Source organism: Fistularia commersonii, chromosome 7 (assembly GCF_037954325.1).
Source record: "Fistularia commersonii isolate RoL2024-O1a breed Wild chromosome 7, RoL_Fcom_v1.0, whole genome shotgun sequence".
Taxonomy (NCBI): Eukaryota; Metazoa; Chordata; class Actinopteri; order Syngnathiformes; family Fistulariidae; genus Fistularia; species Fistularia commersonii.
In genome coordinates, this window is record NC_141290.1 from 16,317,738 (window position 1) to 16,339,174 (window position 21,437).

The 21,437-nt window shown below is 41.1% G+C and overlaps 1 protein-coding gene across 1 annotated transcript; it reads right to left on the minus strand.

The window, feature by feature from the left end:
- Positions 1-15,749: 15,749 nt before the first annotated feature.
- LOC147232909 (uncharacterized) lies at positions 15,750-17,392 on the minus strand. The gene has a single exon (XM_086150058.1). It carries the CDS (start codon positions 16,903-16,905, stop codon positions 16,249-16,251), a length of 657 nt encoding a protein of 218 aa, XP_086006184.1. The 5' UTR covers positions 16,906-17,392; the 3' UTR covers positions 15,750-16,248.
- Positions 17,393-21,437: the final 4,045 nt, after the last annotated feature.

The following is a 21,437-nucleotide window of genomic DNA, read 5'->3' on the forward strand; positions in this document are numbered from 1 at the left end:
CCCACTCCGTTGAATGGAGCCCCTCTGTTAAGTCGAGCAGTCGGGTCCTTAAAGGAACAGTACAGATTTCCCCCGAAGAGGATCAACAAGCAGATGAGAAATGTAGGGAGAGGGCAGAGAAAGAGAAGGGACGGGGGGGGAGCATCCCTGGGAGCATTTATTTTCCACTAAATAGACTATAAATAATCTTTATTTTATTATTTTTTCCCATTATCATTCTCAAAAATGTTATTGTAAACAGACATATAGATGATCTGTATCTTATTTTATTTCAGCCATTCGCTTTCAAAGGCATGGACTTCTCCCCCACCCCCCAAAGAAACAAAAGTGTTTGAAAAAAAAAGGAAGCAAACTTACCGTCACTAGTTAGAAATTAATAGTGATTAAATAAAATGCAGTATTAACCGTCAGCCATTTTAATACAGCTTCAGGGGGGCACGGGCCAGTGTCTCCCCAAGCCCAGACAAATGCAGAGGGTTGCGTCAGGAAGGGCGTCCAGCGCAAAACTTTTGCCGAAACCAAACATGCGACTCGAACCTAGTAATCTCATACCGGATCGGTCGAGGCCCGGGTTAACAATGACCGCCTTTGGTACTGATGACCTTCAGGGTATCAGTGGAAATTGGGCTACTGTGGGTCAAAGAAAGAGAGGAGGAAGGTGTGTTTGGAAGCAGAGAAAGGTGAGGAAGGCACAGTCTGGGACTGAGAGTAGTGACTTTGAATACTGGGACAATTACAGGAAAAGGTAGAGTTGGTCGACGATGCAGAGGATGGTGGATATACTGTGCGTCAAGGAGACCACATGGAAAGGTAGCAAGGCTAGAAGTCCAGGAGCAGGCTAGCAGGCTTTGAGTTGTACTTTTACAGTATTGACAGGAAAAGAAACAGAGTAGGAGTTTGTTATGCATGTTCTGGAGGTGAAAATAATTTTAGATAGACTTATGAGTCTGGCACTCGAAATTGACTGTGTGATGCTCAATGTTGTTAGTGGCAATGCCCCGCAGGCGGGATGTGAGTTTGAGAAGGAGAAATTCTGGAATGAGTTAGATGAAGTGATGCAGAATATCCCCAAAGATGAGAGAGGCATAATTGGTGCAGACTTCAGACTGCAGGCAATAGAGGCGATGAAGAAGTGATCAGTAGATTTGGAATACAGGATAGGAACACAGAGGCACATATGGTGGTAAACTTTGCAAAAAGGATTGAAATGGCAGAGGTAAACACTTTTTTCCAGAAAAGACAGGAACGTAGGGTAACTTATGAGAGCGAAGGTAGGAGCGTGCAAGTAGACTACATCTTGTATAGATGAGGTAACCTGAAAGAGAACAGTGACTGCAAAGTAGTTGTTGGTAAGAGTGAGGGGTTTGTAGGATGACTCTGGTGACGAGAGATCAAGAGGACAAACGCAGAGCAGAGGACAAAGTGGTCGAAGCTGAAAAGGGGGGAGTGTTGTATGATTTTCAGGGAGGAGTTGAGAAAGGCTCTAGGTGATCAGGGAGAGCTTCCAGATGGTTGGAAAACAATAGCTAAGGTTATCAGGGACAAGACGGGTAGGAGAGAACTTGGTGTATCATCCTGAAGGCGGGTAGATAAAGAGACTTGGTGGAGACTTGGTTGACGAAGCTCAGGAGTATATACAGAGAAAGCGATTAGCAAAAAAGAAGTGGGACACTGAGAGGACTGAAGAGAACAGACAGGAGTACAGGGACATACAGTGTAATGTAGCACAGAGGTAGATAGAGGTAGCAAAGGCTGAAAGCGGTAGCAAGGCAAAGCAAAGGGCGTATGATGACTTGTATGCTCAGTTGGACAGTAAAGTGGAAGAGAATGATCAGAGAGCAGAAGGCAGCCTTTGTGAACAGTAGTATGACTTCATGTCTAGAAAGAGTACTCCAGATGCAATATTTGCTTTGAAAATGCAGAGAAGTATCGAGAGGGCCAGAGGGAGCAGCATTGTGTTTTTGTAGACCTCGAAAAAGCATATGACGGGGTGCCAAGAGAGGAACTCTCATACTGTATGAGTAGCAGAGACGTATGTTAGACTGGTGCAGGACATGTATGCTAGCTGTGAGACAATGGTGTGGTGTGCTGTTGGGGTAACAGAGAAGTTCAAGTTGGAGGCGGGACATCATCAGGGATCAGCTCTGAGCCCCTTCTTGTCTGCAGTGGTGATGGACAGGCTGACTGATGAGGTTTGACAGGAATCTCCATGGACCATGACATTTGCAGATGACATTGTGATCTGTAGTGAACAGAGAACAGGCTGAGGAAAATCTAGAGAGTTGTAGGTATGCTCTAGAGTGGAGAGGAATGAAGGTTAGTTGCAACAAGACAGAATATATTTGACTATCAGCCAGAATGAAAGGAAAGGTGTACTAGACAGTGGTGAGACCAGCGATGCTGTTTGGCCTAGGAACAGTGACAATAAAGAAAAACAGAAGGCAGAGTTGGACGTCTCAGAGATGAAGATGTCTTGGTTCTTTTTGGGAGTGACAAGGATGGATTAGGAATGAGTCCACGTTAGATATTTTGGAAAGAAGGTCAGAGAAGCCAGACTGAGATAGTTGGGTCATGTACAGAGGAGGGATAGTGAATATATTGGCAGACAGATGCTGGAATTGATGCCGGGCAGGAGCTCTAAAGGAAGACCAAAGAGAAGGCTTATGGATGTAGAGAGAGAGGATATGAAGGTAGTTGGTGTGAAAGAGTAGGATACAGAGAACAGGGTTAGATGGAGTAGGTTGATTTGGTGGGGCGACCCCTGAAGGGAAAAGCTGAAAGGAAAAGAATTGTCAGCCATTTTCTTTTGCTGCTGCCTGTCATTTTTGTTTCCTTTTTGATAAGAAGCACCAGTAATCTTTCTGAATGACGTGTCAGTTTCACATTCACTTAACGCACTCCACTTCAAGTCTTTGGTCTAGAAGTAGAACTTGCACAATATTTGAGGTTTAATCTAGCATTACAAGCAATTTGGGGAGGAGACACGTCCTGTTGTATTGAATGACCGAGGCTGTTGTCAGTGAATTAAGAGACCCTGTTCTTCGGGAGCCCCACCCCCTCCAAACACAACCTTTCACAGCTGCGTGAAAGACATGGGTGACGTGGGGGGGGATTCCAGACTTCAATTAGTTTATTACAAATTCCTTGCATGACTTCACAGGATATTGACATTTATGAAGTAAGAGAGAGAGAGAGATTACGATGACAGGGGACAAGTGAGAAGTACCTTTTTGTTTTTTGTTTTTTTTTGGTTTTTTTGGCTTTTGAGGACATCAGCATCACAACCACTAAAATACACTTTTCAGTTTCATTATTTCTATAGCTTGTAGAGATGACATAATGAAACCATCTGGAAAGTCCAAAGTGAGCATGGTTGATTTAATGATATCTGATGGGAAACATGTAAAACCGACTGTAAGTAGCCTAAAACTGTTTTTGTATTCTGACTGGTTCTTCCAGTGAATAATTTTTTTGGGTGCAAATCATTATGTTATTTCTCCCTTGGCAAACAACACATTTGTAATAGTTACTGCCGAGGCACATCGATGAGTAGCGGTTGTTTATGAATACATCTGACTTCACCTGCAGTTACTTTGCTTGTGTGATGAAACTCTCTCAGAATAATAACACCGTAGAATAAAAACTGTGAGTTTAAAATTCCATGCGAACAATAAAACTGCTCATGTATTGTGAGCTAAGTTAGTGGTCAAGACCTTTTCAGCCGTTTAGTCCCTGAGTAGAGGTTTTGTGTGTTGCTATGGCAACCCTGGGGGGTGGAGTTTCAGAAGGAGCAGGGAAGAGGTGGGCGGGAACTGTTTGTTTCCATAGATCAGTGTCAGCCTTGAAATACCACAACAATAGACACAGGTGATTATAAATGACAGCTGTTCCTTGTAAAAAAAAAAAAAAAATTTTTTTGCAGTATGCACAAAAAACAAAAGCAAGACGGAGGAAGACGAGGCGAGGATGATCTTCCCTTAGAAGAAAACAGGGGATGGAGAATAGAAAGAAAAAAGAGATCGGGGGGCAAAACAGGAACAGTTAGTCGGCCAAGAAAATCCACAAGATTGCATGAGGCGAGAAAGACAGGCGCGTGAGGAGAAAGAGAAAACGGAGCCGGAGAGGAAAGAATGGTGGTGGAGGAGGTGAAAAAAAAAAAGACAAAAATTGGACAGGAAAAACAAGATGAAGGAACGCTACAGAAAAATCTGACACGTGGTTAAAAAAAGAACAGAGTCAGAATCTGAAGAAGGAAGACAGAAGGAGGGGGAGGTGGAGGCAGAGAGACAGGAGAGAATTGTCAGAGGAAGAAGGAGCAAGACACAGAAATATGTGACAGTTGTTTAAGAAGAGAGAGAGAGAGGGGGAAAGAGGTGCAGGAGGAGAAAGGTGGAGAATCTCCAGAATGTGTTTAAAGAATGTTTTAAAGATCTCTCAATACCTGAAACAAATGTAATTTATTGATCTTTCCGTCATGCTTGCTTAGATTTTTTTGCCATGGTTTTTGATCATTTTTGTTTCCATGGTTACATGAAACATTATTAAAAGTCATTCCACAGGAATGACATTTAAATAACATTACTTGGTGTTTGCAGAGAAGAGGTGGTGCTCTGATATTCATGCAGAGAGCAAAAACCTGCTGTTTGTTCAGAGTGGGTCCCAATAGCTATTTGGTTTGCTAATTTTGTGGAGAACATTTTTTTTTTCATTATTATTTTTTTTTATTTTGTATTGTTCTCATGACATATTCCCCAGACTAGTGCTGCTGCAAGACACAGCCTGTTTGCTGGTGCCTGAAAGTTAAAATGATTTTGGATCTGAGTCTTTTTTTGCCAGGCAAACCTTGAAGAAATCATCTTTGACTACAGCAATCGATCGTTTTGGGAGGCGGTGTCAACGACACGTTTGTCAACTGAGCTTGACGCATTTAAATGTGAACTGGATCTTTATCTGCTCTGAGAGCGAGAGTGATAGGAAATTGGATGTTGGCAAGAAAAAAAAAAAAAAAACCAGTAGAAACAAAAGCGGAAGTCTAAGAGTACAGATGAAAAGACATTTTGGGACATGAGGTCAACACTGCTCTATTCTTCAGTGAGAAATTATAGACAAGTTCTAACTGATAGCCACAATAACTGTCAGCAGCAAAAAACTTGCTGGCATTGGCATGTTAGGCCATCAACGAATATGAGTCAACTAGAATTACTTGCTCGGTCTTGGGTTTATCTGAATCTGTATAACCCCCCCCTCCCCTCATCATTGACAGATAATCTCGGCCGGTCATTGCTGCCCGGTCAGATCAGATCACATCAGATGAGATTAGATCGGATCAGATTTCTCCCTCTGACAGAAGGTGAGAATCAAGGCTAACTTCTGCCAAAGGGGCTTTTTTTCTTCTAAAAGTTTTCTCAACCTTCCTACCATAACTAATTCCATGTACATGTCACCCCCTCCGTGTAATTACTGTCTATCACGATAGTACACATTTCCTGCAGGCTGACGAAATCTCCCCTGATGTCTGAGTCTCAGTACAAAGCTCACAAAGACATATGAGATGATTTCCTGCAATGAACAGTGTTTTATCCATATAAGTATATTCTCTGTCACACGCTCCTTGTTTCCATCACTCATCACTTGTTTGAATAAAAACGCCTCCCTATATGTTGTGGCGTTGACTTATGTAATCCACTCTTTAGTGTCCTTCCTGTTTTGACAGCTTCATTTTGTTTATTCTTTCATTTCTAATGTGTCTTTTTTTGTGTCTTGGCTGAGATATTTCCAAGCTCATGGCTTCTTGGTAGCTCAGAATGACAACAGTACTTGTCGTCTCGGTGTGATCCAGTAGTAAAGATCTTTACGCTGTCTCTAATCCGTCTTAAGAAAAGCAATGTAATCCGTCACTGTGTCCTGCTGAAAGGTGAACCACATTAATGATATTGAAGATCAATGGGTAAATGTGACGTTTTCTCTCAAACCACTGTGAGGGTATCGGTACCACAATTGCACATGTTGATAGAAAATGAATCTTGCTTGTTGATTTCTTTATTCCATGACATTGGGAATTTCATTAACGAATGTGTCCACAATGAAATGAAGAACAGAATATTCAAAAGAGGTTGAGGATATACTGTACTGTTTTGTGAAATAATAGTAGCGTGGAAAAAGTAACGTTCCTTTTAAGTTTATACAGTAGTATCATTACTTATATAGTTAAACATAATTACACCGTATTTCTCTGAGGCCAGAGAGATATTAGACAGATTGAGCCATTACATCTTGCATTGTGCAATATTGTTGTATCACACTGCACAAGCTGCAGAAAAATACAAGGGCTCTGAACACACCGGGGATCGAGTATCATAACTAATTATTCATACTTAAGTCTACATGAATCCCAAATGAGAAATTCTGATCAAAAACATGAGGCCTTGAATGCGGTGCTTTTGAAGATGAAAACACTATGGCTGGAACATGGTGTGAAAGGTAATCTAAACCTCTACCGACAGTTAAAATGACAGAGGTCACATGACAACCGTGTCATGTCTGTCGTGTTCCTGCAAAAGTGTTCGTCTTATCACTGAGAATAACAGCTATGATCTCAAGTCTTGTCCTGCACCTCCACTTGTCACACAAGATGGCAGATAAACAGCAGGAAGCGTGAAGCACCGATTGTGCAGTGCATTGCATTGAACACAACATTCCTGCTGCTTCAGTTTATCAAACACGAAGCAAATAAGTCACTACCAAACTGCCACAGATGTTCCAAAACATATACATTGCAAAATTGATCCATCTTTTATCCATAACATTTGGGTCACCAAATTCACCAGAAGGAAATATTTTCTTTTGAAGAGCATGTGTTCTGTCACAGTTCAAGCTAAACTAGGTGTCAAATGAGTGATTTTAAGTACGTAAAATCTGTTCTTCAGATCCTCGAGTAAACCTGTATCGTTGATATTTAGCCTAGAAAAAAGAAAAAGGGTGTATTTTGTAGATTTGCATTATAATCTTCTTTTGCATTTCTAGTCCTTTTTTTAAAACAAAAAAAATCGAGATATTCTTCCAAGGATAACGACATTTAATGAAAATACAAGGGTGTACAACAAGACAAATAATCATAAAACACGATGACAGGTGGGTAAATAGTGTAATAGCCATCATCAGTGTTCACTGCTCACTTGAATCCAGAAGTGTCTGTTTCTCAACTTAAATACTGAAAGTTCACTGAAAGTTCTGTATGTTCATAAAACCCCTCAGCTGGTTTTTCATGCTGTTAAGCCCTATTGTCAATCAATTTATTTTTCTTTTTCCTGATTGGCTATTTTTTGGCCCAGGGACAGATGTCTCCGCCTCCAGAGTGGAGAGAGCTGTACTTTTCCACTCCAAACTTCATTTCGTGGCCAAATCCATCCACTCCTCCTTCTCCTCCCTCCTTCACTTCATCTATTCATAACCCCCCCCATCACGTGCATGTGCGCGTGCGCGCGCACACACACACACGCATGCATACTGAGGTAACAGTTGTTCCTTCCAGGGTTTTTTGGTTGTGCTTGGAACCTGAAGGGCTGGCATTATTCTCTGATTGGTTAAGATGTCTGGTGGAAAAATTACCATGTATTTGTGATTTCAATGAGGTTTCACAGCAAATGTTGTGAAACCTGACCAAACATGCTATTTTTTGCTCTCTGTCCTTTCAGCTTTGTGGACGTTCCTATTGTCCTGTAACCTGTGGTTGAACATTAAGCACAAAAACAGCTTTTCCCTACAGGTGTCTAAAAGAAAATGCTTTTAACACTTTCTACTCCCAAAGTATATGAGAAAAAATGACCAGGAATAAAGATCTGGACAAGGACCTGATTTGGGAAAGACTTTTCAAAGCTTCACATTAAATTACGGGGTCTTGATTTTCACACACATGCTCTTGGGTATATCTTGCAGTTGCACAGACAAATGGCTGGGGTTACAGCAAAGACTGGGCTCAATTAAAGGGGAAGCACAGCGTAATAATAAAACTGCTCTCCTAAACTGAGACCAAGTTATATAAAGTTACAGAGTTCCACTTATGGATACTGAGGAGGGTAGTTCACGGGGTGTGATAAAGATTTTATGTTGCACTAAGCAAAGGGGACCTCTAGATTTGTTTTTTGCATTTTGCCATTATTCATAGGCCATAAAGATCCCCTTAGAGGCAAGTGAGAAAATTGTCCATGCAAATTTTTTCGAGGTTCTTCTAAAAACATAATCACTTGCCCCTTGGGTGTTTTTCTCAGATGACAAAAAAGTATGTGGCAAGAAGTTTCTGTAATATAGAAAAGTTGTCACTTTCCTTCCAGAATTATTTATAATGCTCAGTAAAAGCTTTCCAATGTATAAAGTGACAAAACAACGCAAACTGGGAAAAAAAACAAGAAACAAAAAGACGCTTCAATGTCCGCGGTATCTCGGAAAAAATCAGTGACTGAACAAAGGATATGTTTATTTAATGACCATTAACAGTTATCTGATGTACTCATTCTAATTCTCAATGCTTTGTTTGTTTGATTTGTTTTAGATTAGTCAGTGATATCAAGAGTCTTTGCTAATTTATGTTGGATTCACCTCTCACATTTGATCTTGAAGACCGACTGTTGGCCCTATAATATATATGTGAATTAGATGTGACTTTCCAGTCAACCAATCTATGCGTGAGTGCCTGCAACTTAGGTAGCAACATAGGTGTGAGTCACCATGGTGATGGGTTTGCGTACCAACCCTGACAGTAACACCCGCTAAAAAAATTCATTTCACAGTAAGACAAAAGACTGCTTCCCTCCAAAAGATTGAATTTATACCGAGAGTATGTTTATTTTCTTAAACACACCGAAACAAGAGAGAGTGAGTGTGTGCACTTAGTTTGTACAAAGAGTGGACTCCACAAGACCCTCAAGAGGGAGTGGTGTTGTAAGTAATGCATTTTGCATTACGGGAAGTGGTAAGGGAAGCCAACAATAGATGCAGTTTGCAGGATGAATAAAATTCAAATAAGACATAATGCGGAGATGTTTGCTCTATGTTTTAGGCACAGACCCATTCATTCCTATTGCTTCAGCTCAGCGGATCATGGAGCCAAAATTTCTGACAAGGACATGGAACTATTAGAACTATTATGGCTCCTGTTGTGAGTTTTGGGGTTTTCGGGCCCCCGATGCATCCCCCACAACAATTGGAGGGTAAAAGTGATCTGGGATCTTGGTTGGCATGGATATTTGGCTTAGATTATTTAGTAATGTAATGGATTTAATGATTCATTCGTTGAATCTACTGAGCTTCTCACAGACGTACCCCTACTGATCAGAAAACGTTGAAGTTGATAGAATATTAGGAGTTAAAATCTGGATGACCATGACACTACGTTCTCCAGATGTACTCGTACTGATCAAAAAACATTGACGGTGATAGAATTTAGGGAGTTAAAATCTGGATGACCATGACGCTACATTCTCCTGGTGACCCCAAGCCTATGAGAGATACAGAGTCCAAGTAGTAGTACCTTCTCTTCCACTTTCCACCAAACAGTAAAACTAATTTTGAGAAGCTAACCTTCGGTTGCTTATCTACTTAAAATGTCACCTTTACTTCTTGTCCTTTAGATAACGCCCTCTTGCACCAAATGAACATTTCCACCCATGTTTTCAACGCCAGTTGTTATTTTTTCAAGTCTTCACGATCCAGAGAAGGATCAACCCCCACAAGGCTGCAGGACTGAACTACAGGCCCTCGGAGCTTGTGCCAATGAGCTGGCAGATATTCTCACCACCATCTTCAACCTCTTTCTCATGCAGAGCACCGCCCCATCTCTTTCAAGAACACAACGATCGTATCCCTCCCCAAGAGGAGCTCACCCACCTGCCTGACTGACTACATGCCAGTAGCACTCACTCCGACACTTTTTCGAGTGTTTCGAAAGAGTGGTGCTGGCCCGCATTCAGAACAACATTCTGGAAACCCGAGACCCCTTGCATCTTGCATACAGGTCCACCTCAGACGCCATAGCCACCACCCTCCGCTCTTAATGTACCTGCCAGAGGTACAGGAGTGTGAAATGTAGAACGACACAAATGAAGAATTCGTTCTACCTGACTGTCATCAGACTCCTAAACAACTGACACTTATTCTTCTTTTTCTGCACTTTACATGCAGCACAGCCAGTTTTGCACTCATCTGCACATGTAACTACTGCCCATTTAAACCGCACTCATCCTTGCACCTGCACTTTGTGAGTTGCACACCAAACTCACCAAGCATTTCTTCATTTCTGCTTCTTTTTCCAGACAAACTGCACTCAAATGTCTTATTGCACTGCCAACACTGTTCATATTTATAATCATGTTTACCATCATTATTTTGTATCTGTAGATATCCATATGCTCAGCAAAGTAGGACTTTCACAGTACAAATATGTTTCTACTCTGCATGTGACAATAAATGCTTTGAATCTTGAATCCACTGAGCATCACATGAAGATATAATTACACGGTTTGGTCACCAGTCTAAACTGGCTTCAAGGCCCAGAACTCTTGTTAACCCCAACCTGGACTAAAAGTAATTTGCCTTGATGTCTGAGCAGATAAGATCTGATGTCCTCTGGCTTTTTTCGTTTTGCTTTTTATTTGGTCTGAGAGAGAAAAACAGTCCAAGGGACATCAAAATGAATATCTTTCCGAGCAAACCAACACAGGGCAATTGGGAACACCTTTGAAAATATATGAACATGAAGCCATTGTTGAAAGAGGACAATGTCTCAGATGCTAACCCCGTTAAATAGCTGGGTTAATATTAGATTTAGGTTTAGATTAAGGTTTGTCTGTAAGGAAATGGATTATGTCACATAGCTGAAAGTCCTCACAAGTATATTCACAAGCATGCATGTGTGTCAGTAGATTAGCATTAGCGTTTCTGGCAGAGGAAGTGCTGATCTACTTTCTCTTATCTTCCCTGTGTGTGTGTATGTGTGTGCGTGTGTATGTGTGTGTGTGTGTGTGTGTGTGTGTGTGTGGACAAGGTAGTCCTTATGTTGTTCATGCTCTTGCTCTTGACAATGCTACATTTGGGAGACCCTCTCTTTCACCTCCCGTTTAGAGATGAAAATCAAGTGCCTGTGACATAAATCATTTGACACACAGTGACCGCTGTTAAGATAAGGATAGCTCGGTCAAGGTCAGACCCAAGGTCGCCGATGGCAGGTTGAAGTTAGATGTTGATTTTTAGTAAAGATGTAATTCCCTCTGTCAGAACATATTTTTGAGGTCTTACATGACACGGCATTGGGTTAAAATGCTTGAAACTTTAAAATTTAGAGTATGAATTATGGGCTAAATGGCACTCAAAGCATGAAGTGAAATGTTAAAATGTCTATGACTCATAGCAAGTGTCAGATTTTAATGTATTATTATTATTATTATTATTATTATTATTATTATTATTATTATTGTTATCATTATCATTATTTTATTATCATATTATTAATACTACTACTAATAACAATGTTATTTATTTACATATTACTCTTTTTAGTTACAGACATTGGAGCTGATAAGTTACCGTGCAACCTGTTTTAATTTTGCCATGGAAAAAACTACATGTTATCACATCTGATGCTTTCAGATCATTTAGACGTTTTGGTAGAGTTTCTGTATTCTTGCCACAATTTTCACCATCTCTGATACAACATCACTACTGTTGACAAGATTTTATTGTAGAATGTGTTTCCCATGTTATATTATCAAGACGTTGTGATGAATTATCTGACAAAATAGGTAGTTAAGAAAGGAGAAGAACGCTTTGTATACTGTGTATGAGACGCTGGCAGAAGTCTGGGCTCTTTTTGATTAGAGGTCAGAAAAGCACTGCAAACATGGATGACATTAGCATGATAATAAAAATATAAACATTTTTATGTGTGTGTGAGACCATTAGCTCTGTTTTTTTCTTTTGGTATCTTAAATGTTCAGCTGTTCATGGAACCACAGTATGCATTGTGTTGAAAGGTCTCTTAGCTCTGTTAAAAAGCTGGCCGATGTTTTTTTTGTTTTTTTGTTTTTTCAAAATGTTGATGGAAAGTGTTCAAAATTCCTAAGAGTCAAGGAATGCATATCAATAAATTTGTGTCAAATGACTGGCCCCTATTAAAATAGTTTGTATGTGTGTATGTGCATGTATGTTTGTATGTGTTATCCATATGATCCCAGTCCACTTGACAAAATGTAGCTGACAGATCGGTTCCAGTTGAAACAGGAGCTGCAGTGAATACACGAGAGACAAAGACAAACACTGAAAACTTTGTGTTTGATAAGATAAGAAATAATGCAAACACATTTCAGGTTTGTGTGACTGTGCTCTTACCGAACAAAAATTCAGTCAGACCCCGGGCACCTGAGCCAGACAGCTGAACTAAAAGTCAAAAGTCAGGCTTTTGACTAGACTGTCGTCTGGAATAAAGTATTTTTTTTCCCATGGGTCTGTGTTGTCATAGTGCATGTGTTAGTGTATAGCTGCACGAGTTATTCTCTCCAGAGATGTGGTTGTATTTTTACAGAGGCTGCCCACACTGACTCAAGAGTTGAAAATGACCTCATTATAAGAGGGGGTAGCAGGGGTGAAAAACCTATTTCACCTTTATTTTGGAGGTGAGAAACTGGAAAGTTTTAGTGCCGCTGTGTTGTATAATATCCTCTAAGATGTAGGCTAGAGAGCTCAAGAGCTGCATAAAGCTTTGTGCTCCTTTTGTGCCCAGTGGTTTGAATTAATTCAGCTTAACTTGTTTTGGAGAATTCATCATAGGAAATGAGTAAGATCTGCAACATCAGAGAACACGGTTGGCGCAAGAAGACCTTTCCCACAATACATTTAATCGTGGTAAAATGTCAGGTTTGGGGGGAAATTTAATTTCCACGCCTGTTGTTGGACTGGCAGGGTACAGCGTCAAAACACTGAATGTCTCTGCCTTGTTAGCGAGCTCCCCTGCCTGCTCCCTCCCATTTGTTTTGTGCAGCTGACTCACTCAACTGGCTGGTAACTGGATCCACTGTTCCTGTTGCCAGGGGTTCACTGAATTCACTGACACTTTCATCTGATGCATATTGAGACAAGGGCTGAGATAACAACAAATTTTTGATCAATAATTTACAGTGATCATAACAATAGCAGCGTGCATCATTCCTTTTGTCCTCCCGTCTTCGTTGCAAGGGTCTACCTTCTGATAAACCCATAGTAGATATGATTTATTTGGCAGCCACTGAACTCCACCTGTGAACATGACATGGATGGATCCAAGCGTGATCTGACAAGTTAAAGGGACTGGACATGTTCATGTACTGAGCTCAGTTAATTCAAGCTTAATGCTTTGGTCAAATTTAGACTGTATTCGAGGAGACAGTGATTTACAGGCTGTTCGACAATCACTGAAGGACCCGACCCGGATACTAAATTAAAAACTGTCAAACAAAAAATATATGACTGATCTGAAAGAGATCACTGATTTACAGATTTAAATTACAGATTTTAATAAGAAAGGTTTGTTTTTTGTCTGTCTCATCATACTTCATGTTTCCACACTCCTGGGTCCTGTATTTCTTTATTTGGTTTGTTTTATTGATCGTCAAATTCTGGAAATTGGTGATATTTTCTTCAATATTCTTCATACAGTTTTGATTAGTTGCTATCCATTGAAACTGGGGATTCTGTTTGAATGTTTTTCTTTTTTATCCTGTAAAAAAACTTTACAGGGTATATTTTCTCTTTTAATGAAAGATCTACTGCATATTTGTTAAGGTTATTTCTTGCTGTGGTCTCAAAAATTTTATTTCGTGACACTTTCACAGTTTGTGTATTATTGTAACATCCATATAATCGAATCCACAGCTCGAACTCACCGAATTGTGAAATCACTTAAGGAAACAATCAGGTAAGAGAGTCATTGGATAGTCAAGCTAATTGGACACAGCTAGGAAAAAAAAGTTTTATCCAATGAAGAAGATGATGGTATTGTTTTATATCAAAGAAATAATGTTGATGGGCAACATTTTGCTCATTCTGATTGCTATTTCACATTTACAGAGAAAACGTTACCTTGCTGTAACAATTTGATACCAAGTTACCCTATCAACTGAAGCTAGAGTTCAGTCTCTGAGTGGTAATATTCAGCAAAAGGATAAATCATCATTTTTAGAATTCGGTTTGTCATTTCATATAACTGGCTGAAGTCTACCGGTAAATTTGTGTGTTCCAACAAACTGTGTATCTGAATCTTATGGTCATTAAACCCTCAACTGTGATTAAGTTCAAGTGTCACTTTTCAAACTACTACTTAGGCCTTCATTTTCTGTCACTGATATCTGCTTCTGAGGCGTTTAAGCATTGAGGCGTGGTTACAACTTGACTTATCATGCGTAAAATACAAAAAGACCCACCGCCTTTTAGTCAGTTAAACAGCCTGAAATGCTGTTTTCTCTTTAAGTCTGTGTTGCACTCCAACTTTGACGGGTGACAGATCCTTTGAAAAAATAACATGCCTGTTCCTCACTCTTTGACCCTGTACCATGTTAGTTTATGACACACGGCACAAAGAGGCTTACACTTCCCTGGCTGTCCTGAGTGGGCGTGACCAGCCCACTTCTCTTTATATAATCCACTTTAACTGCTCTGCATTCAGGAACAGTGTTTCTCTTTCTCTACCTCTCTCCCACACGTCTCTCTGATCGGACAATATAAACTGCAGCAGCTGCAAGAGTATTATAAACCCTTGAACTGCATTTCATTTCTATTAAAGTAACAGTTACCTATTTCGTCACATTATCATCATTACAAAATAACCTGGACAATTCTACTCATTGTTAGCAGAGTAACGGGGTAAATATAACAGTGATTCGGATGAAATTACAGACTATTTACAGAATTCACATCGCAGGGTCAAAAATTTCTGTTCAATACTTAAAGAATGTGATTGTTTGTAACAAAGACTCGGTAAGTGGCTCCTAAGAATGGCCAGCTCAGTTGAAGGTTTCAAAAGGAGATGTTCAAGATTTCTCATGTAATAGAAAAAAGGATGAATGACACGGAATGGCATGTATGGATGCATTTACGTATTAGTCAATCAACATTTCAAGTTTGTGTGAAACGTGTAGAATGTTGTGCGCATGTTTGTCATTGTAGCACAAATCCAGACTGACCTATCCCTTCTTGCTTTTAGTGTGGACTTTTAAGAAAATAAAAAACAATGCGAGACAATAATTACTCAATGTATCTCAGTGATGTAATTTACGCCTGTAAATGGTTCGCTATAATAATTCTCGTGTGTGTTTGTTTGTGGGACACTTACAGAACCAATAGTTATGTTCCAAAGTTAAATTTTAGCAGGCTACTATTTTTGTCACATTTGCGTATTCATGTTCGACATAGCTGTTTTCCTTTTTTTTGGTGGATGGAAATTGCCATGTTAAGTAGAAATGTTGTCTACTATTTTTTGGTTTGTTTGAGTATGGTTTAGTTGTCATATTACAAGTCCATACATTGTCGATCACCCCCCAAAAAAGATTAAATACTGACTTCCTCGATTCCTTCCAGGGTTTCTCTTGCTCTCCCTCACCCACTGAGATGGACGCACTCGGTCTGACCCGACATGGTTCACTGTCCTAATAAACTCAGATAAACTATTACAAAATAAAGTGATTCAGTCAATTGATATCCACAAGGACAAACAACCACCCACACCGGAATATAAAAACAACACATTTATTTCTGATTTACAGCAAAATGCTTTTCTTAATGACAGTCTGCTTGAGCCAATCATCTACAGCCTTAACTAACCAGCTCGATGATGATTGGCTGTTGGGGCCCACTCCCACCACCCAGCAAATCTCCCTTTGTGTGCAACAACAACAGAGAAGTAGCACCTACTGACACACTGAACAACATGAGCTGTGAAAAGAATATCGTCTCAAAGGATGACATTCAGTCCTGCGTATTTTCGTAAACGTAGAAAAAGGTCAGAGATACCACTTTTTTCAGTGCAGCTGCCTGTTTTCCCTACAAAGTAGAGTGGGAGTCTTGAATAAGACAGAATAAGGCAGATCACACAGTGACGTGATTGGACAAAGACAAATTAAGTTAATGCTGCCTGTGAGTCAGATGAAGTTTTCTGTGAACATGAAGCAGAACAAACCTGACACCAGGCCACCACAGTCTGAGGACAAAATGGCTCCCTGAAGTTTCCCTTCAGGATGTCAGGATGTCACAGAACTCAACAAAGTCCCTCTGCATGAAATTCTGACTCTGCAGCAGGTCGTCCTCTGAGGGGAAATACTGCATGCTGTCCTCCTGCAGACTGTCATCGTGGAGTTGGAGGTGGTCATCGTGCAGGACCAGGACTGGCCCGGTCTTTGAGTTGTGCGGATCGGGGCTGTCCAGTAGGGCTCCCCTAGCGTTCTCCAGGACGCCCAGGTACGAGTCCATGTCTGTGAGCTCCAGGTCGCTGTCAGAGCAGCTGCTGCTGTCACTGCCTACGGAGTCAGAGCGCATGTGCTGCATCTGGTATTTCTCGTGCATCAGAAACTGGTTGGTGTTCTTGGGGGCCCGCATCCCCCGCACCCTGTTCCCCTTCATGTTGACTGGCCGAAGGGACATCACGGACTTCTGAGATTGTTGAGGGTACTGATGATGATGATGAGGGTGCCGCTGGTGCTGGTGGTGGTGATGATTGTAGCGTCGTCTTGTCCATCCACCCCCTCCTCTCCTCCGCCCCTGCAGGCGCCCCCTGCAGCCCCGGGACCAGCCGTGCTTCCTGCGGCTGGCAGCGTCCCTCTGCGGTGCCCTTACGCTCCCGTCCTTCTGCCTCTCCTGGCAGGCCTTCCTGCAAATCATCTCTGAATGCATGTTCTTCCCTTTCTCGCTGTTGTTGACGCTCTCCTTCACATCCTCCTCCTCCTCCTCTCACGGTTGCCCACACAACAACAAAGACAGGCTGCTGGATATTTGTCAAGCTCAGATCACAGATGAGCGCCCTCTCGCCTAGAATCTACCTTTTCACTATCCTTGCGCTTTTTTTCTTGACCTCTGGCTTTGGCTGGTGCATAGCCTGCTCTTCCTCCCTTTGCAGCAGCAGCTTGCCTGCTCGGCTGGCTCCCAGTCACGCCCTCCTCTGCCTCTATTATCTCTTCCTCACCTGTCCGAATTTAAAATAAGCTCTTTGCTGCTCTGATTAATAAACTAAAATGAGCAGCTCTTGTCTTCCCTTTTCTAATAAATCTGGCTGGTTTGATGATATTTATGTATATATATAGTTTTTTTCTTTCTCTGTCTGTCTCAGTGTGACACAGTCAAAGTGTTGCACCTCGCTCTGACCAGCACTGTACGTCTCTTCCTGCCCTGACAGGCAATATAAAGAGTTGGAATGATCCACTCACAGCTTCAGGACAGAGAAGGGGGGATCACTGACGGCAGGATTTCTATTTGCCTTTTAATACCATAATAATGTGACATATTTAAACAAAAAACACCACCTAATTACGTTTATAAAATATACCTATATATTCAAAAAAGATGACCTCTATTTTAGAGCCAAGGGGCGATCATACGGAGAAATATGTTCCCTGCAGCGAGATGGTTCGCGCCTGTTAAGTTTTAACAAGAGATATCTGACCCGGAGCTTCTGCAGGCGCCGCCCCTCTGACTCGAAGAGAGGAGGCTGCACCACTAGTAGGAGCCGGGGGGAGTTTTTCAGCTAAAAGCTCAGGCAACGGAAAGTCACAGCAGAGTAAAAATGATTCCTGCACACAGGGAAACATTTGTCACTCTCACATGAAAGCTCATATTGCAAACAACATATCCACCCATAACCAACAAAGTGGCATATTGTTCAAGTCAGTCTGCTTGGAGGACAGCAGGCGGGGACATGCAGCAAGAGATTGACAATGCATTCTCAAATATTTCTGAGGGCGTCTGACTTAAGTGTTGTTAAAATGAATTCTTATGATGTTAACATTTTTGGCGCACAATGCTGCAGTTTGTCCATGACAATTCTTTGCAAATAAAATGTTTATAGCCTGAGCCAAAATTCACTGTTATGTACACAACAGCAGTTACACAGTTTAGAAAAATGACACAAAATAACTTAGAAGGATTGCCATATAATTGCTCAACAGATTGGCCAGGAAAAAAAATTGCAATGATCGTCGAGTAATAGTATATATTAAAGAAATAAACAGCAGGATTTTTCCAGACACAGCATGAAATTGCCCAAAATGCAAAGAGAAATAAGGTTGAAATTTATCAAAAAAAAAACAAACAAGCAAACAAACAAAAAAAAAAAAACACCTCAGCTTGATATAGGAAACACTATCAAATTAGAGAAAGGAGAGTAATTGGCAAAAAATCAACAGAAAATAAAACAATGAACTGAAAAATATCAAATATGTTTGAGAATACAAGAAAATTGCCAGGAAATGAAATGAATTATTGTTGGACCACATTTGAAAAGTAGTATGATTATTTCAACTGCTGTGAAGTTAATCCGACTCGAGTCTCCTGATTCTGATCATAATTTGAGATGAAAGGAATAATTCAGAGAAGAAAGCGAGAATTCTGAATTTAGAGTGCCCACGGCACTCAAAATAGACATCCTTTTCTGTCAAGTCAGAGTCCAACACCGAATTCGGTAAAGTGAACTTTCTAAATGGAGATCCAATCTCTCAAAAAGAGCAGGAGGAAGTATCAAATCATTTTAAAATTTGTGACCAGTCTCTTAAGTTTCTGCATAAATGCTCAGTTATACTGTTGCAAGGTATAAACATTGAAGGTCATACAGCGTCGCCAGCAGGTCAAAACTGGAACTCATCCTGTGGAACAAACTCCTCATTCAGTGGATCGGTCTGTACAAAAAGTTCATGTTTTCAAAGTAGGTCACATGACGTAACTTGGTATGTAACTGTTTGGCTGCACTTTTGCGCCCTCTCAAGGAAATGGTGGATATTACACACTGTCGTTTAAGGCGGCAAACTGTAGGTTTGAATTTGTGATGGAGTAATAACTGTTCTTTTTCCATTTTTTTCTCTTAATTTTCTTAATGTTTGCAAGTCCCTCATCTTATTTTCTTAGTCAAAGAATTTCTTAAACTGTATAACTCCTCATTCTGAGTGTCAGACACTGCAAGTCAGTTGGCAGTAGCCGGACTTATGTGCCCTTCTGTGCAACAACCTTATCAAATACTAATAGCGAAATAGCTCTGAATTATACCTATATATAGTACATATGACTATATACATATATTTGTAAATATACTTGTATAAACCTTTGTTTTCATTTTCATCTCAGGTTTTATTTTTGTTTTTTTCACATGGATGCTTGCTTGCATCTCTCATCTGTACCCTGTGAATAGGAGCAACTGCAACAAAGAGCAATTGCCTCCTTGGGGATCAGCAAAGTATTCTCTATTCTCTTCTCCTTTCGGCTTTTCCCTTCAGGGGTCACCAAAGTGAATCAACCTTCTCCATCTAACCCTATTCTCTGTATCCTCCTCTCTCACACCAACTACCTTTCTCGCTGATAGTCTTCAATCACATAGTATCCCTGACACTTTTCTCCGTCCATTCCAACCCCTTTGAACCGGTCTCTTCACCTCTTTTTCACACTCTCCCCTGCTCTGGACCCCAAGTACCTGAAATCCTCCAACTCCTTGATCTCCACTCCCTGTAGCCTCACTGTTCCACCCGGGTTGCTCTTATTCACACACATATACTATGTCTTGCTGTGGGTAACCTTCATTCCTCTCCATTCTGGAGCATACCTGCGACTCTAGATTTTCCTCTACCTGTTGTCTGCTCTCACTACAGATCACAATGTCATCCGCAAACATCATGGTCCATGGGGATTCCTGTCTAACCTCATCTGTCAGCCTGTCCATCACCATTGCGAACAAGAAGGGGCTCAGAGCTGATCTCTGATGGAGTCCCACCTCCACCTTGAACTTCTCTGTTACCCCTACAGCACACAGCACCACTGTCTCACAGCGAGCATACATGTCCTGCACCAATCTAACATACTTCTCTGCCACTCCAGACTCCTCCATACAATACCAGAGTTCCTCTCTTGGCATCCTGTCATATGTTTTTTTCTAGGTCCACAAAAACCCAATGCAGCTCCCTCTGGCCTTCTCTGTACTTCTCTATTAGCATTCTCAAAGCAAATACTGCATCTGTAGTACTCTTTCGAGGCATGAAGCCATACTGCTGCTCACAAATGCTGACTTCTACTCTCAGTCTAGTTTCCACTACACTTTCTCATAACTTCATTGTATGGCTCATCGACTTCATTCCTCTATAGTTGCCGCAATTCTGCATATCCTCCTTAATTCTCAAGGAAGTCCACAACTACCTCCTTAGTCTTGGAGATGTTGAGTAGGAGGTGGTTCTGGTTGCTCCACTCAACAAAACTTGTGATCAGACCTCCTCATTGTCATTGTTGATGCATCCAACGATGGAAGAGTCATCGGAGAACTTCTGGAGGTGGCGGGAGCCGGAATTGTACTAGAAGTCGGAGGTGAAGAGGGTGAAGGGAATTGAGACAGGACGGTACCTTGTGGCACTCCTGTGCTGCATGTCAGGGCCTCAGAAACACAGCCATCCACCCTAACATACTGCAGGGGTCCTGGTCTGCAATAGTAACTTGTACCCCAGCCTCTCTTTCATTTTCCACATTCAGCAGCTCTTCAAAGTACTCTTTCCATCTTCCCATCACTCTTTTTAATCTTCTTAATCAATCCTTAATCACCTGGAGCTGTTGTACATCCTTTCCATCTTTATCTCTCCGTTTTGCCAACTTGTGTAGATCATTCTCTCCCTCCTTACCGTCCAACCGAACATACAAGTCATCGCACACCCTTTGTTTTGCCTTTGCTACCTCAATATTTCTTTGCATTGTATCTCTCAGTACACCTGTTTGTTCTCTTTAGTCCCCTTAGTGTTCCACTTCTTCTTTGCCAACCGCATTCTTCGGTGTATAATACTGCACTTCCTCATTCCACCAAGTCTATCTACTTTATCTACTTTCCTTCCATCAATACTCTCCTACCTGTCTCCCAGAGATTATATTACATTAACTGCAGTTGTCCAAACATCTGGAATGTCTCCCTGACCACCCAGAGCCTTTCTCAATTCCTCTGAAAACCATACAACACTCCTCCCTTTTCAGCTTTCACCACTTTGTCCCCTTGATCTTCCTTGTCACCAGAGTCACCCTACAAAGCCCCATCCTATGCTGTGTGGCTACAGTCTCACCTACAGCTACTTTGCAGTCACTGATCTCTTTTAGCCTCGTCTGTACAAGATGTAGTGTAACTACGTGGACCGACCTCCACTCTTTTAAGTTACCCTATGTTCCTGTCTTTTCTGGAAAAAAAGTGTTCACTACAG